The 18,157-nt window shown below is 38.2% G+C and overlaps 1 protein-coding gene across 1 annotated transcript in view; it reads right to left on the bottom strand.

Moving 5' to 3' along the window:
* Positions 1-18,157, bottom strand: part of GIPC3 (GIPC PDZ domain containing family member 3) — a 472,326-nt gene that overhangs the window by 94,034 nt on the left and 360,135 nt on the right. Inside the window, exon 5 of the mRNA XM_044053860.1 lies at positions 6,877-6,958. Within this exon, the coding sequence (XP_043909795.1) occupies positions 6,877-6,958 (82 nt within the window). The remainder of the gene's footprint in view (positions 1-6,876; positions 6,959-18,157) is intronic.

The following is an 18,157-nucleotide window of genomic DNA, read 5'->3' as shown; positions in this document are numbered from 1 at the left end:
CATAAAACGGTCTCATTAAAGTAAAAATAAAACACAGAAACCAAGATAACCTTGGAATGTTCAGGAACTACTCTAAGGCTAACTTCTAAATATTAAATGATAACCTGGCAAAATTTCAAGCCCCCCCATAAACCCTGAGAATACTGCTGCCTACATGTAACTGTTCACAAAAACCAATACAAGTATGCTAATAGCTGCATAGAGGTAGCTGTATCCACAAAGAATAAATTCAGAGCAAACTCAAAAAGCAAGACACCCTTGTAGAATCACAGCATCAAAAGGTTCTACAACAGAAGGAAGAAAATCATGGCAAAAATTAGGAGATGTAGCACTCACAAAGATAAAGATAATCTCATCAAACTAAACAAGCAACTCAGAGGAAAAGTTAAGTATACCAAAGCCAGATTTGAGGGAAATTTGGCCTCCCGGGCCAAGGACAGCCTCAAGGCATTTTACCTATGTCTACTACCTCAAAGGCAAGACACAATTGTGTGCAAAGCTGATTGCTAATGGAGCCACCTATACTGAGCCAGAAGACATAGCAAACTTACTGGCAGACAAATTCAGTTCTAACTTTACCCTTCTCTCCCCCTCATCCTCCCCTCAAGAAATACTATCAAATATAGCTCCCTATACTGCCACTAGGGAACACATCCTTAATGCTCTCTCTAATGCCAAGAACACTGCATCAGTGTCCCTGGACAGTATCCCAGAATGGCTTCTAAATAGCATGAAACATGACCCATCAGGCCAACTGAAATCACTATTTAGCCATAGCCATAGCTTCTAAACAGGCTTCATGCCTAATGAATGAAGAACAGCAAGTCATCCCTCTGCACAAAGGTGGGCCATCTACAGACCTTCAAAACTACAGACTCATACGTCTCACTAGCCTTATATGCAAAGCTGCGGAAAGAATCATCATTGAAATGTTCAGTAATGACACAAGAAACCTCCAGAAACTGGATCCAATGCATGGTTTCATCAAGGTCAGGTCATACCTACTCAGCCTGGTGGACTTCTTTCAGAAGGTCACCAAAGCAATGGATTAGGGAAAATGGTTCATACTGCATACCTTGACCTGGCCAAGGGGTTTGACATAACACCCCACTCAGGTTCTATTGACAAAATCAGGAATTTTGTTATAAACTCATATGTCACCAGGTGGCTATCCAGCTGGCTCACAGACAGGACCCATGAAGTTAGAAATGGGGAGTCCTCCTCTACAAAGAGGCAAGTCACAAGAGGGGTCCCTCATGGATTGGTTCTGGGATCATTCCTTTTTGGCATTTACTTCTCTCAAGTCAAGGCCAATATCAAGAGCCTCTGGATGACCAAATTTGCAGATGATTGCAAATTAGGAGCAGTCATAGAATTCCCTGCTGGCACTAATGTTCTCCAGGAAGAGATTACACAAGCAAATAACTTGTGTCAAAGCCATGGATTAAAACAAAAAACTTAATGGCAAGAAATTAATGCAAAACAGTATCCTCCAGGAAGACATCCACCCTGGTAACTATAATATTGACAACACAATCCTATGAGCAGACCCAGTAGTCAGGGACTTGAGGACACACATAGATAGTAATCTAGCATTTGCCCATGATGTGTCTACAGTAGTGAGGAAATAATTCTGTGTTGTACAACTTGTAAACAAAGGTATGGCATCTAGGTCCAAGGAGGTCATTGTTCCACTGTATTCAGCATTCATCAGACCAGTCACTGAGTACAATGTTCACATTGGTATATCCTTACCAGGCACATCCAACAACTGGGATTGCCACAGAGGTTCCTCACTAAAACATTACAGTCCTATGCAGACCTCCTTAAAACACTATCACTGTATTCTGTCTCCTACAGGCTGTTGAGGGGAGATCTATGTCTGATATACAATGTATAGTCAGACCTCATCTTGATGGACCTCCTGCATACCAGCAAAGCAAACTGCACTAGAATTACCTGTTTGAAAGACTTAAACCTTGCCTGCAATATAAATAGGACCTGCTGGAAAGATGGGCATGATCCAGAGACTACCCCTTCTCTGAAGCAAGCTCCCCGTCCATGTGAAACAGAGTTCCTCTCTAACCCAATTTTAGTGTTACTTGGACAATTGGATGGGGAACAGGAAATTCATCCCTTGTTTGGCCTCTATGTCTCTAATGGACACAGGCAGCCTGTAAATGGTTCATCTCCCAGGCACCTGCTTACACTTATCAAGGGTAGCAAAACATGTCAGAAATTTGAGATGCACGGCTAGGCTTAAAAAGGCCCTAGTGGTCATTAGCCTAGTAAACACCTATAAAACTATAAATGTGGAATGGTACAGGTTGGCCATGGTGTGGAAAGAAGGAAAATGCTGTAACATCATTCCTTCCATCTTTGTACAGGAAAAAAAACACACACTATGTATCAGTAACACTGACATTTTGCTAATGTTTCTTAGACGAAAAATAATATGACCTGCTTTGCTGACAAGGAAAAGTACCTTTCTGTTTATCCTATGCTTGAAGACAGCACCCAAGTAAATGTAGTCTTACTTATTCCACAGAATCTGTTACCCCAAAGAGTGAAAGCAACACATTGAGGATGACATTCAGGCATAACAGATAGCCTCTCACTCCCAGAAGGGGAATGAAGAGGGACTGCAAAAATACTTTTAAGACAGAGAAGCTAGGAATGAAAGTAACATACGCCACACTTGTCCAAGTTAATTAAAACCAAGAATGATAAGCGTAAGTGTAATGCAAAATGGCCTGTAAACTTGAACTATTTAAAGGTATTACTGAAAACTGAATGGTGAATGTACTAATCTGAATCTGAAATACATGAAAAGAGCTAGGAATTGAGAACAAAGAGACGCCCTTAACAAAGACAAAAAATAAAATATGAAGACACACAGAATATACTACACGTCTAATGAGTTAAAGCTTTCTCATATCTAATAAATTTGCAGTGCATGGAGTGCTCAAATTATGTTCTGGAATCAGGAAAAAGATAAACTTGTTAAGAGCTTCCCTGGAGCAAGACCCAATCGTAACAGCATTTAAGAGTGCTTAAGACAATCTTGCTAGTGGCACCTAAATGCTGTTAGGATTGTCTTGTGTCGGGACCAAGAGCAGACATTACTAGCTGCAAAGAACAGCAGCAAAAGATAAAACAGCTTTTAAAAGGTGTTAGAACTTCACTGTGCCACATTTAACAAATAGCATAGTAGAATGATGTGTCTAACAGCTTTTAAAGCTGTTACTCTAGAGAGAGGAGCGCTAGTTTCTGCCTGTTGTCAATATCTTTCAACTGTCCCTAATTTTGTCTCATAGTTTGTCTCTCTCTCGTAAAATTTTTGATTTTCTAAATCACTGAGGATTGCAATCAGTCAATACCTCTAGTTTAGAAAATGCATGCTGATGCAAAAATATGTTGTTCTATTAACTATTTAAGTGAATTAGAGCAATATTTAAAAACACTACCTGATTTTGAACTTTTGCTCCCTATTATTTTTGGATTTGTCCAGAATTCTTAAGCAAAGATGTTTATTGGTATGTAGCTGTCTGTTTGACAGTGCTAAGTTCTTTAACAGTTTTCAAAGCCAGTAAAGCACTTCACACTCCCAGACCTTCTTTCTTATTTTTACCTGTAACTGGTAGTACATGGTGCAGATAAAGATCCCTGTACTACAAAGAATTATGATTAAGTCTCCAGTTAGGGATGCCATCTTTTGCAATGTAGAAAAGTGGGCCAAAGTCATACATTCTGCACTACCAATGACGCCACCCATCCCTACCCCTTTTCACTCCATTTTCATATTTCATACCCATTTTATTACATAAATGTATATGTCATCAGAGGGGGCCATTTCCTTTAGTATTTTTTTACCTAATCTCAGACTTGTTCACATCACATAACTCTATTTTTTCTTTTTTAGAAAATTTGAGACTCCTCCACTTCACTTAAGTGATGTGATTTGTGAAAAAGTCAGACCAGGGTTGCTTTTTTACAAACTCTGGCATTCCATACATGCTACTAAACAGAATACCAGAGTTTGTGGAGTGCTTTCCAGACTACTGGAGAATCATTCTAATTTCTGGATAGTTTGGAAAATTACTGGATAGGTGGCAAGCCTATATATTATATGTTTTCAACATGAATGCTAAAAGTCATCTCTCAAGGTAAATTTTTTTGGCATTCATGACCCAAATACATAATAAGCCACTTATGACTGGGGACCTGATCATAATTCCCTACAATCTATCCAACATACAATCAGCACAAATGAAAGTGCAATAATAACAATCTTTTGTCATTATAACAGAAATCTACTTTATTTGCTATCAAAAACAGAGTCTTTAGGTAACTATGTTACTTTAAATTAATTTAATTAAGGTCACAAGGGGCCATTCTGATACAGACACAAAAAATGAAATAATTAAGAAAAAATACAGGCATTCTATAGGCTGCCTGGCTGTGGCACCATGAAACTGAATTAAACAAGTCAGTCAGTTGTACCAAGTAAAGATGAATAAATCATAGCAGACTAGCAGAGTATTATTTAATTAAAAAACAAAACAAGAGCATTTTTTGCCCTGCACTTGCCCTCCAAGTCATTCCTTCCATAAGTTGTCAAGCACAGTAACAAGCATTCTTGTTTCACATTTGCTTATTATTGTGGCATGTCTACATGCAAGAGCCTGTTGAGGAAGCCAATGATTTTTTAATTTATTTATTTTTTTGCTGAAATAAGAACTCCATGCAAACTCAATATACTTCATAGTTCCAAGTCTTGAGAATAAGAAAATCAATGTTTTCATACTAAATACAAATTTATTTATTTATTTAACATTTGTTTACTAGGAAAGTCTGACTTGGAATGAAGCCAATTTTCAGTGGAGGGCCGGGGAGAAACACTCCAGACGCATGTCTTTTTAATGTGGGAGGAAACCAGAGCACCCGGAGAAAACCCATACGATCACAGGGAGGACATGCAGACTCCACACAGAAGGTACTGCAGCTGAGAATCGAATTGGGGAACCTCTTGCTGTGAGGCGACAATGCTACTGCTGCACCACTGCGCTGTCCACAATACAAAATATTAGTAAAATACAAATCAAATAAAAAAAAAAACATTTTAATGGCATTCTTATTCAGGGACTGTATTGGACAGCACAGTGGCACAGCAGATAGCGTTGTTGACTCACAGCAAGAGGTTCCCTGGATCAATTCTTAGCTGGGGTGCCTTCTGTGCAGAGTCTGCATGTCCTCCCTGTGTTTAAGTGGGTTTCCACCAAGCTCTCCAGTTTCCTCCCACATTCCAAAGGCATGCAGAAGGTGGACTGAACACTCTAAGTTGGCCATAGGTGTGAGTGGGTGTGTGAGTGTGTGGTGTGAATACACTATCATGGCATGGCTAGCCACCCAGCAGTGTAAACCTTAGCTTTAGAGTGTCACTGTTGAAGTGACACTCTATCCCCATGTGCAAAAATGGGACAAAGGGGTTGAAGATGGATGGATGGATAGATGAATGGATTCAAGTAGCCCAGTGCCACAAGTCACCCCTGGATCAAAGCATTACTTGTAAACTGTGGGAGTAATAGGAGGGGATCAGGTTACAATGTTAGGCAAGGTAATAACAGCAAGGTGTTTTGGAATAGCTGATCTCTTCACTTATGTTTGTGGAGCTGGGTTTGCTGCCTGGTGACTGGTATGAAGATTATTGCACTGCTATATTAACTGGAGGTTTGATCAGAAAAGAGGTAGGGTATATTGCAAGAAGTTAAATCAATGTCAGTGGATTACTCCTCTTCTTGGCTTGTATAGCTGTATTTCAGGGCTCATTAATGAAAGTCCGATGGAAATGCTATCAAGTCATAAAACATTGCTACTCAACTGCAATCCTCAATCTGAATTACAAAAAAAAGTCTTGTCCCTCACCTCTCTATATGGGTCTCAGTGCCCCTCCCCTCTCCCTCCCACATACACCCTGCTGCTTATGTACATGAAATCTCACACTTCAGGGAGATGAAAAATCCCCAAGACAGTACAATCTCAATCTTTACTGCACAAAACCCAGAAACCACACATTAGTGATTGATGGTGCCACCGCTGGTGCAAAGAGTTGCTGTGTAGTTCCTGAGGTACTAGGTTTGATTTCGTCAGCCTTCATCTGGCTACTGTATGAACATGAGCAAATCATTTAACCAGGCAGTGCTTAGGGGAATTGCAAATTTGGACTAGGATCCTCAATGGTCTCCTGGACTGCAAGCCTATTACCTACATATGAGCAATTAAAGTGCTGTTCATTAGTGCAGCGATTTTTAACATAGTACCACTACTCAAGCTAGGTTTTAGGTATAACCATTGACTATAAATTTAGGTAGAATATGGGAAAGCACAGAGGCTGGTGCATGGTCTAAAGGAGGTGATCCGTTGTGCTATAGTTTGCTGTTATGGGTCATGATGAACTTATAAAGCAATATGAACAGTTTATACTCTGTAAATATATTGTGCGTGTGTGTGTGTGTGTGTGTGTGTGTGTGTGTGTGTGTGTGTGTGTGTGTGTGTGTGTGTGTGTGTGCGTGCGCGCGCATGCATGGGGGTTATATTTCAGCTCAATAAAGTATTAAAGTATTTTTTGTTTATTTTTTTTTGCAAAAAAGATGAAGAAATAAAAAATGCATCCTTCACTTGTCTTTTGTCTGTATTGTAGAAAACATTTTTCAGCAGAGTTCATAAAACCATAATTCTAAGTGTGTGCAGTCTTAAGTGTTGCTTTAATGAGAAAATAAATGCATATAATGCATGTCACAGCACACCCAATTTTGCCAGAATTCACTACTGACTCATCTTCATGGTATTGAGAGTGGAAGGCACTTTTCTACTCACCAAGGTCACAATCCCTGATCCCCATATAACTTTCCAGCAGGTCATCAACTTTCCTGGAAGCTGTCTCTTCAAACTCAGAGGGCTGTAATGCAAAAAAAAAAAAAAAAAAAAAAAACAGGCTTTAGTAACCTACCTCATCACTATGACTGCCATGGTATATCTTAGCTTTACAGCTTTAATCTCCTTTTTTTTTCAGTCTCTCTCATACTACAACTGTTAATCCAAACAAAAAGGACTGTGAATTCACACTTGGAAAAAAATAATTATTGTAAATACAAAATCAGAAATAAACTTTGTAAATATAAACACCGTGCCTTTCACAAAACTTGAATTTGTTTCCAAGTGCTAAGCACATGGCTGGCTTTATAATAGTATAAGCCCTGCACACAGCAGTAACCAAGGTGCCAAGAACACACAAACCCCAGATCCATGTGTGAGGTCTTCCTGGCCATGTTAACAGTATACAGCCTTTGACAGCCCAGTGGCTTGTATATGAAAGTAAGCAGTGTTATTCCTAGTGCGCTTATATGGACACCAAAGACAAATGCTCTTGAGAGTGGTGAAGACAGTACTACAGTGGCAAAGTGGAAGAATGCAGTCATCCTGTCCAGAATGTAATATAAGGGACCTCTTCAAACACAAACCACCTATGCACAGGTTTATTTTAGGGTAAAACTGGCCCTTGCTGACAAAGTGTTCTTCATTTTCAGAGAGCAAAAGAAAAAAAAAAATCACAGAAACATTAGTTACTCCAGAGAGGTCAATATCCAGCTGGTTGACGGTTATTCCCCGATCGTATTTCTTTGATGTTACTTTTTTCTGGCTGTTTGCTCACCCATTAGTTATTGTGATTGCAGTGTTTACAGCTAGTCGGTTAACCCTTGTAAGTGGGATTCTCTTTCCCCACAGCTGATAAACCACGAAAGTGAAAACCATGACTTGTAATGCTGAGTAAAATATATTTTATTAGTAATGCTCATGTTAGTATGTTAGCTTCCTCAATTTCTGTAAGTACTGTCAACCAAGTGTTTAGGCCACCTTTATATTTATGATTTCTAGTTTATGACCCTGTTTGTCTATGGAAACTTCTTTTTGAATTTATGTTCAGGCAATTGTATATTTGTTGTATAATATCTTGTTTAATTTGTTTCTCAGTATTCTAAACACTGTATGCTGCATCATTTGTAAAACTCTGATTTTACTCCTTTTATATGTTCTATGCTCTTTGTACATAATAGCTATGTTTGTATAATTTTTTATTATTTTTATTATCTTTTTATAATTTTTTTACTATGTATCTGGAGCTTTTCTTCCCGGACCTCTGCTGAAAACAGTCACCTTGTGTCCAGTCGGACTAACCCAGTAAACAAATGTAAAATAAATAAATAAAATAAATGTCCTTACTAACCGCCTGCATAATTCGTAACACTTTTGCAGAAAAACTGGACTGCATAGTAATCAATACTATCAGTCAATGCACAATAATTATTTTCACATTGTTGATAGAATAAATACTCACTATGAAATATTATTATTTGCTGCTATTGTTTTATATTTGCTTTAGGTATGTTTCTACACCTCTTATAGGATGGCTAGAAAATATTTTCTTCCTTAAAATATCAGAATATTTTAATTTTTTTCCTTTTTCCCAAGGCATAAATGTCCTACAAAAGAGAGATACCTGGAAATCCACAGCATTAAAGGTATTCGTTTTTGTAGAAATCTAGTTAATTGGGCATCTTTGCTATCGTGCATATTGTATTACATGAGAACTACTTGTCTTCATCTAATATAATCTGAACTAGATGCTTTTATTTGAGTGTCTGTGTGTTTGATGCCTTTCCTTTAAGCACAGATACTGCCATGGAAAGATAATTATTGTAGAATCATTGCTAAAATTCTTTTTTCACTAAAAAAAAAGATACACTTCTACAAATCTGTCATAGGAGAATGCTTCAGTGTTGCGAAGTCTTAATTTGATTTATGTAGAATCATATACCTAATTCAGTTCTTTTTGAACTAACACCTTAAACCATTATGTTATAAAGTTAGCAGCTACTATTTGCATTTTAAATCAAAAATACCAGTTTCAGCTCCAACCTTTCCGTAACAGCATTTTCATATAAGTAAAGTACAGCTGTGAAGTCATCCAGCAAAGCAGAGTTGTTATTTCCTCAGCTGATCCACATAGCCATCACTTTAAGGGTTAACTTTGCGTACTTTTCTGAATGATGCTTTAGAAAATTCATCTTCTTATGACAGAGAAAAAACTTTTCTTGCATGTCTGAGGAGACATTCGTCAACAGTTTCAAGGTAGTTGGAGGCAAATATGTTAGTTCCAGCCTGGTCTAACTTAGCAGATCTATTTTTATCCATCTCAATGGGGAACTGCCTAATGTACTTATTTAAAAAATGTGTGACTAAAACGCTATGGATCTTCAAAGAAGATTGCTGACTTGCTTCCTTTCCTTTCAGACCACTATGTGGACTTCAGGGCTTGAATTTACAAAAGTACTATCTTGTCTTAAGCAGGAGGAGAAGACACAGATGTTACTGTTTAGGAATGTGCCTGACTGAAACCTGACGGTTTTTCAGGACAGTTACAGGAATTAAAGCATCATGACTGTTGAAAGAATACTGCAATATAACATATATCTGAGTGAGTGTATTCTAGAGTCCATCTTTGGTGAGTCCCAAGTAACTGATTAAATCATCCCTTTTCCTTACCTTAAACATCTTTACTGCACATGCAAACTTAGTAGGACCTGTTGTTTCTTGTGCAACTGAATTCTTTTTAGATGCTCTTATAATAGCTCTGAAGTGCTTTTACAATTAAAGATGTTTGCAACGAGATGCTAGACACTGTTTATTAGCTAGTACTTAACATAGTGTAGTAGTCAAAAATCATTAACTAGTCTCCTGATCTGGTCCAGTAAATGCTTGGTACAATATGTTTCTGTACACTGGTACCTGGCATCTTACAGTACTGTACCAGCTATTCGATCTGGATCTGCAGTGTAGACTCATGTCACAAGTTTGAGATACAAATAGCCAGTTGAAGAATACTACACCACAAATCCCACGGTGTGTGCAAAAATAAAACTAAGCATATAATAATGAATCCTCATAAAGGTAGGAACATTACTTAAGTCCAACCACACAATGTTAAATAAGCTAAATAAATCTGCATTATGCGCATAATATTTTGTAGGCATAATGCCTTCCTGCAATCCCCGAGTACAAGCTGATGCCTCCCATATGACTGGTAATACATTATTATAATCTGAGGTCACACAAGTTAAGAAAAATAAGTGTGTATTTTTGAAGTGAAATTAAGTATTTCCCTTTACCGGAGGATGCCCAGCCTTACAATCAGAATAATTTTTATAGGAGTGTGAATGACACATCCTTAGGATAATGTACTTTAGCAGGTGGAAACCTTTTAAATGATCATTGCGTTTGACATATCTTATAATATGTGGGAGTTTTCCGTTATTTTGCATGTGATCTTTATCCGTCAACCCCGATTCTTTTTGGCTTTGTCCACAATACCAGCGTATACAGGGGGAAAGGTATACCTGCCAGATGTCTCTCATTCTGCAGAAAGTCTCAACATTTGTGTCGTATTTTTGGTCCATTTCTACTACAATTTTTGAATTGGTAGTGAACCAATGTGGATTGTCATCGTGAGCTGTGAAATAATTGCGAGTGCCTGCTAATATTCCAAGCACACATTACAAATGTTGCCCCAATAATGGAAAAGTACCAATATCTAATCAATAACAACCATGATACTGTATTATCTTTTTATCCATATACCTTGGTTCCACCATTGATCCATCATTAACAATGGTTACAACTTCAGCAAACATAAATCAGACCCTGCATGGATGTCATACAATGTCCAGATTCCTAACACTTCCAAAGAAAAAATGTTCTGATCTCTACTCTCCAGTGGAGTTTGTTGTTTCATCCTCCTCTCCCCATGAATGAACACCACACTGCAATTCCCTCTAACAAACTAATTCCCAGTAAATAAACCGTCCGGCTTCTTATCACTTACTCTCAGAAACAAAACCTCCTCCATCCCTCCAGTTAAGTTAACAATGAAGCATACTCCATGCTTACTTCATTCCCAAGCCAATAATGCTCCACTCTCTCACAAAGAGCCTAATAAAAGCTTAATATCTACTCAGCAAGACTTTTACATCTTTGGCCCTAGACTTTTCAATGATCTCCCAAGCAACACTTGTAACTTACCCACGTTCAAGATTTCAGGATGAGTCTCCTTGTTCAGTTGTTTTTCATACAATGCCATTACCTAAACAAACGCTTTACAAACAAACTTGTTTTAAACTGCAAATATCACTATGGAGTCTGAATGCATACTATTTTGTAAGTATTGTAAAACCTGTAAGTAATGTAATATCGTACATCTCCTTACATGCTACATCAATAAATCATCATGTAATCAAGGTATATTATAGATAATGTCATTCCCTGTATGGCTATTTAAATATGTGCTAAATGTGAAGCTATTACTTGTTATCATCCCCATGCACTATACTATTATATAATGCATTTCTCTATAATGTCATTCTCCTGTATGGCGATTTAAATTTGCGCTAAATGGGAAGCTATCACTTGTTATCATCCCGATGCACTATGCTATTATATGGGTCTATATTATATAATTGAACGCACTAAATAGCGAACCCTATATAATCGACCCACTAACATGGAAAAAACAAAATGTCGAACAAACAGATAAGTGATTTTTTTCCCAGGGAAAAAATCGCTGAGCCATTAAAAAAAACAAAAAAAACCACCCACACCCCCCTACTTAAATATACCAACTCCGAAATCGCACCACAGTGGAGGAAATGGCAAAGTCCCAAAAATGGCCCAGTGATTTTTTTCCCTAGGAAAAAAAATCGCTGTTCCGTGCCATTTTAGTAAGTAGGTTCGATTAAACAGCGTTTGCAATTTAGTGCATTTGCTGACTTAATTGGGACCCCTATTATATAATGCATTTCTCTAATGTCATATGCTTGGGTAACCTACTGGTGAACAGAGACTGAATGCTTGAGCTTCAGTTAATCACGGTTCAACCTACCAACGACTGGAGCTCCTCCATAGGAAATCACTGTCAGTGAGCTGTACCAGAAGTGATTCCCTTTTGGTAGAAATGTTCCCCTTCTTGAGTTGGTGTGACCATGGAGTTACAATATTGAGAATAGAATATAAAGAGGGTGTGGTGGGCTTGGCCCCCCCACCATATCTCTCAACTGTCCCTGATTTTCAGGGACATCCCTGATTTTGACTCAAATTTTAGCTCTGTCCCTCTTAATCCCTCCTAAAACTAGTGACTTTTGGAGGAAAGGTGGTGAATTACACTTAATGAATAATGACAATAATTAAGAGTTATAGACTTCTTTTACATCAGAAAATGTGTATTAATTCATATGCTCTGATTCTGTCAATGTTTCAAGTTAATACCACTAATATTTTGGCCCTGATTGTCCCCATTTTTTTCTTGACTTGTCCCTGATTCTGTTGAAATTTGCACTCGATTGGTTGAGAGGTCTGCCCCCCACATCAGGGGAGGGGCTAGCTCCCCTAGAAAAATACTTAAAAAGTGTTTTTGGTCAGGATTTTTTCAGCAAATGCAGTTTGGGGATTCTGATCCTCTGTGCATTCACTTTCATCCACTCATAGTGGAAGCCATATACTCATGAATGCAATGTTTTCATACGCACACTAACAGGCAGTGGCTGAAATGGGTCCTCATAGGTCAGACCATTACCCTGGTTAATAGATTTAAGTAAATGCATACATTTAGATTTAGCTTTCTGTTAAACAACTGCAAATCAACATTTCATACACTGAGTTCATTCTCTAACAACCTTAAGGTAATGTTTGCATGTGTAGGGGAACTAAACAGCTGCTTTCTTAAATATCTATGCTCTAGATATAAGATGCATTTTTTGTTTCAACATGTTCTTCAGTGTTTCTGTGAATTGCTTTTCACTGATTGTTTCAAGCTTCACTGACTTGAGCTTGTAAAGATATATTTTCAACTTTAATGGTTTGAGTTTCTAAAGATGAATCATTTTTCTTATATACTCATCTGTTTTCCTGCATCAGGGGCCTAACTTTGCTTGCTGAGGCGGGACAGAAACTCAGTATGCCAAAAGCAGACTCTAATTTAGGAGACAAAGCACAACTCTGCCAAATACCAGGCATGAAAATACATCCCCTCCCACTGAAGTAGAACAACCTATTTCCATCAGATTAAATAGCCTTAAAACAATGTGTTATTGTTTCATAAAAACAGCCTCAAAGCTTCAGCAAAGGCTAATGGCTTATGTGGATTAATCTTACCCCCAAAAAGAATGTCCAGCAGTTATTTAAGGGACTCTAAGCTCTTGGCTGACCTTGCTGTAATGTGACTTGCAATTTTCTTAAATTGCACAATAACCAGTTAAACACTGCCCTTCTTTAAGCCTTTTTCCTATCAATTTGTGTTTTACTGGAGCTAATATTAGAAAACAATGTTTTTATGTTTATGTATATAATTTCAGTGCTCAGATATTGTTATGATACTCTTAATAGCAACAACTTTTGCAAATGTAACATTGGCAATCTAGGAAAATACATTTATTTACAATTCTGGCAATAGCCATAAAAGTAACACTGCTTACAATCCTATTCTGCATGAAGTCTTTCTACTATGGTCAGGTGATTTAGATAGCGTACAAGCATTTGTCAGTTAAATGAATGTTACTACAGCTTTTTTAAAGTTTAAAATGAGCTATTCATAATTCATTTCTTGATGTTAATAGCTATCGTGATTATATGAATTCTTTTCATACTACAAAATCAGTATGTAACAGAAGTAAGAGCAGGCACTGATCTTCCATACTTTAACACAGCTAAATGTTTATTAAATATTCAACAGACTTATGATTTCCATTAACATTTACCAAAAAGAGCATAGCATGTGTGACATTTTAACACAGCACTGGAATATATTGTGTACTTCTTCTGTTGTCTGTAATATTAGTGAACATTCTTGTCTCACCTTAGTTGTATTACAGGTCAGGCAATGTATCCAATATTCAATTTAGCCAAAGGAAATGCAATGTTTGTAAATGTATTATTTCTAATAACTTTCTCATATTCATCCTAATACCAACAGTCATTTTCAGTTTAACTTTTATGCTGATCATGATATGTACAATCTGATATATCAGCCAAAACGTGCAGGTTACTCCACATTTTACACTGGGAAAACAAACTGAAAGTTTAATTAATACATTTTAAAGTGTGCGTCAGATATTAAATGTACCAAAATGATGAATGCATCAGTCGAGGGAGAGTGGGGAGTGACATGCTGATGTTAGCTCATCTTTACTGGGGGTACAGTACTCATAACACCTGCAGGAATGGGGGTGCATCACCACAGTATGAAGGACCTTGCATGCCCACACTACAAGCATTGTGCCACTTGGTTGGGAAATTGCACATGCCTGCACCTCCCAAGGCAGCTAGGGCAGCACTCAATACCCCACCAAGGGGGTGAGAACAGGACAGTCCACAGGCTCTGCAGACTTGCCCAGTCCCTAACACCCAACTCTCATCTCAACCAGGGTGCATATGAGCCAGAGAGCTCTCACTACACTGAAGAAGTGAACTGGTCAGTCAGGTGCAAAAACAGAATTAGGCTGATCCTGCAGACAAGACAAGAAATGATGAGTGCAGTATACAAACAAATTGAAGAAACAGATTCCATGCAAAACTTTAAGATTTTGGCTCTTAAACTAATTTGTGAGATAAAAAGAGGTGGAAATCTGATTGCCTACACAGAATCTGTTGAGAAGAAATGGATTACTAGGTTAGAGGCAGACAGACATGCCTTCTGAATTACATAAAAGTGTTTCTTTTTCATTAAAACCCATACAGTAGCAAAGATTATTGGATAAGTTGAATATGTATTTAACTGTGCTGATAGCCAAATATGTGTTTTGTCATGTGACTTGTTCTTATTTAATCTGGTTGCTGTACTAGTGTTATAGAGCAATCCGAGAAGAATAACAACCAGTCAACATGGCTGAATCCAATAAAGTAGCAGTTCCAAAGTTTAATAAAACAGCATCAAAATGTTAAATAAAACAGCACAAAAATGTTAAAAACATCCAAGAAAAAGGCTGGCGCCCGAACAGGTGAGGGTCTAGGGTTCAAGTCCCTGTCACTCTGTATTACTGGTTATTCTTCTACTGGGATTGTTTGACTTGTGTTTAACCAGTCTTCATCCGCCTGCCTTGGTTTGACTTTCTAGTGTTATAGAGCACGTGACATAATGTTCCTTGTATGAAAGCCTGTGTGTTGTGCAGATATAAATATATAAATATATATAAAAATAAAGCATTGCTGCTTCTTTAAATCCTGAGCCATTTGATGTTCTCGTATGCCTGTAGTACAGTACCAGTCAAATGATTGCTTGTACTACATACACAGACCTGTATAAAGAGCTTTTGCTAATTCTGAGTGAAAACATTTAGGTTATATACTATTGTGTTTTGGATCTACCACATGTCTTAGACTGTTATACTAGACCTGCACTGTAAATGTTCTCTACTCAGGTTAACCTGCTTAGTAAAGATAGATAGATAGATAGATAGCTAGATAGATAGATAGAGCTCGATAGTTTGCATAATTTCTTTTTTTTTTACACTGTTAATAGTGACACACTTCTGTAATCTAAAGATTCGTACTGTATGCCCGGATGGCTAAAAAGGGAACTTCGATCAGTCCAACAACCTCACTAGCAAAATCAGTCAATAAACAATAATTAGTGAGAGGTACCCAGGCAACCTGCTAAAGATCAGTTTAATGTTAGTCCTCTTCTCTTGTGCAGTCTCTAACTGTGGGTAGAATTCTTCTTCAAATGTTAATCCTTGTATTTCTGTTAAAGACATTATACTATGCAGGACTTTTCCCAAAGCATGTTCCTCACCCATCACAGACTACTCACTTCATTCCAGGTATCCAATATCTCTATACAGTGAGATGCCTTGAAAGCAAAAAGTAAAGAAGAGGGTCTTAACTTAAAATAGAACCTGCATTTTCATAACCATGTGGATATGTTTTAGATAAAAATGTGACTCATTCTTTTGTAATTGCCTGAAATCTTCAACTAATCTGTTTAACTCTTGAGTATGGGAGCAGCTAGCAGCCGCCAACCCATAACATAAGTCATGGTGAATTAATACTGACCGGTCATTTCAGATTTTTTTTTTATTTATTTATTTGTGTTTTTGGTTGGTTGGTTGTTTAATTTATTTACTTATTAGTTCTTGCCTTGCGGTTGTCACCCTGAGTTACAGCCGAGCCTTTCATTCTTTCATAGCTCTGTTTTTATAAAGGTCTAGTTCTGCAGTAAGAAAGATCCCGTCTTATTAGACCTTCTCCACCTCAAAATATTGGTAATACTAAATGCACATGCCCCAAAGATTTCAGCCTTCGTCACAACATAAACAAGACCTCTTGGAGAGAGAGGGTCCTCATTAAGAAAATCCCTTATGTATGGTGCAAATTCCCCTTTCATGTCAAACAACATAACACAGTGACTTCCTTCAAGTTCTGTCTTGATAATTGGACAGGTACCCACAAATTTATTCCTCAGATAAGCAGTATGCTCCTCAGTGAGTAGAAAGGCAAATACATCCACTACATTTTCTGGGTTGTATGACTCGGCTGTGGATGGTCACTCAGACTGCCTGCCTACTAAGGACCTATGAATCTATGCACATATTTAACTTAATGATTCATCCATGGTCCAGCCAGTCATTCTGTAAAATAATGTGACATGATATGATTCTCTTGAATTACTTCTGGTGCAACTGACTGTAGGTAAGACCCCCTCTTCAAGTCATTGCCAGCTATAGGACCCCCTCCATGAATCAGGACATCCACTCAGCCTACTTGGATCTACTTGTGTCAATCAAAGTACAACCAAACACCATGATTTTGGGTGACTTTAATTACCCATCCATTGACTAGGTAAATTATACGTGTTCTAACTCACTTGCCCAAAGGTTCGTGGACTTTGTTAACTCCAATGCCCTTGACCAGCTGGTTGACACACCTACAAGGGGGTCAAACATCCTGGAGCTGGTGCTCCCCAACATGGGGGGGGGTGATGCACCACCCCCAGTGTCTGGCCATCCCTGGTGAGATCTGACCATAAAACAGTCTTGCTAGAAGTAACTATAACACATGCCCCCCCCCCCCCTTAGCAGCAACTAGACTAAAAATCTCCTCTAAGGCCAATTACAACCTCTTAAGTGACAGCATAAATAGCTTCATAGCCCCTCCCTCCACTGATGTAACAGAAACCTATGCTGGGTTATACACCAATGCTTTATATGAGCCCCTGTACTATTGTATTTACTCTGCCATACCTGATAGAATCAGAACAAGATTCTCAAGGAAAAACAAACCTGCCTGGTAGACAATAGAAGAAAGAAATTTCTATCTAAGAGTAGGAACAAATGGTCTCAAAACTGGAAACACTCCCTCCTCAACTTAAAAAAGCAAATAAGACTCCTACTGAAGTCCTCCAAACCTAACTACAAATCCAAATTAGCTTCCCTAACTAAGGATAACCACAAGGCATGCTTTAGTTACATCTGTAACCTCAATGGTAAGGCCCTGATTTGAGCTGAACTCATAGTCAGGGGTACTACATATACAAAACCTGTGGATATAGCACACCTGCTGGATGACAGGTTCAGTGAAAACTTCACTTCCCTATCCCTGCCACATTTACCCCAAAGTATCCCTAACATCTGAACCCCACCTAGTATCTCCAAGGAGCAGGTCTTAAACACCCTCTCCATGGTCAAAAACACAGCCTCTATGGGAGCAGACATCATCTTGGGCTGTGTTGTACATGGGTTAAAACAGGAATTAGCATCAGTATTGGGCACACTTTTCACTCACAGCCTAAGCACTGGTTTCACCCCATTGGAATGGAAAAAAGATATCATCATCCCTTTGCACAAAGGGGGTGTATCCATAGACCCTGAGAACTATAGAACCATAAGCCTAACCAGCCTTATCTGCAAGGCCATGGAATGAATTATCATGGACCTTATTAACAAATATATAGGAAATCTCCAAACCCTCAACCCCACCCAGTTTGGCTTTGTGAAGGAGAGATCATTCCTGTTAAACCTGGTGGACTTCAAGACAGTCACCAAAGCCCTAGAAAGGG

The sequence above is a fragment of the Protopterus annectens genome, chromosome 13.part0 (assembly GCF_019279795.1).
Source record: "Protopterus annectens isolate FY-2018-M chromosome 13.part0, PAN1.0, whole genome shotgun sequence".
In the NCBI taxonomy this organism is placed as follows: domain Eukaryota; kingdom Metazoa; phylum Chordata; order Ceratodontiformes; family Protopteridae; genus Protopterus; species Protopterus annectens.
This window is presented reverse-complemented; position numbering and strand designations above follow the sequence as displayed.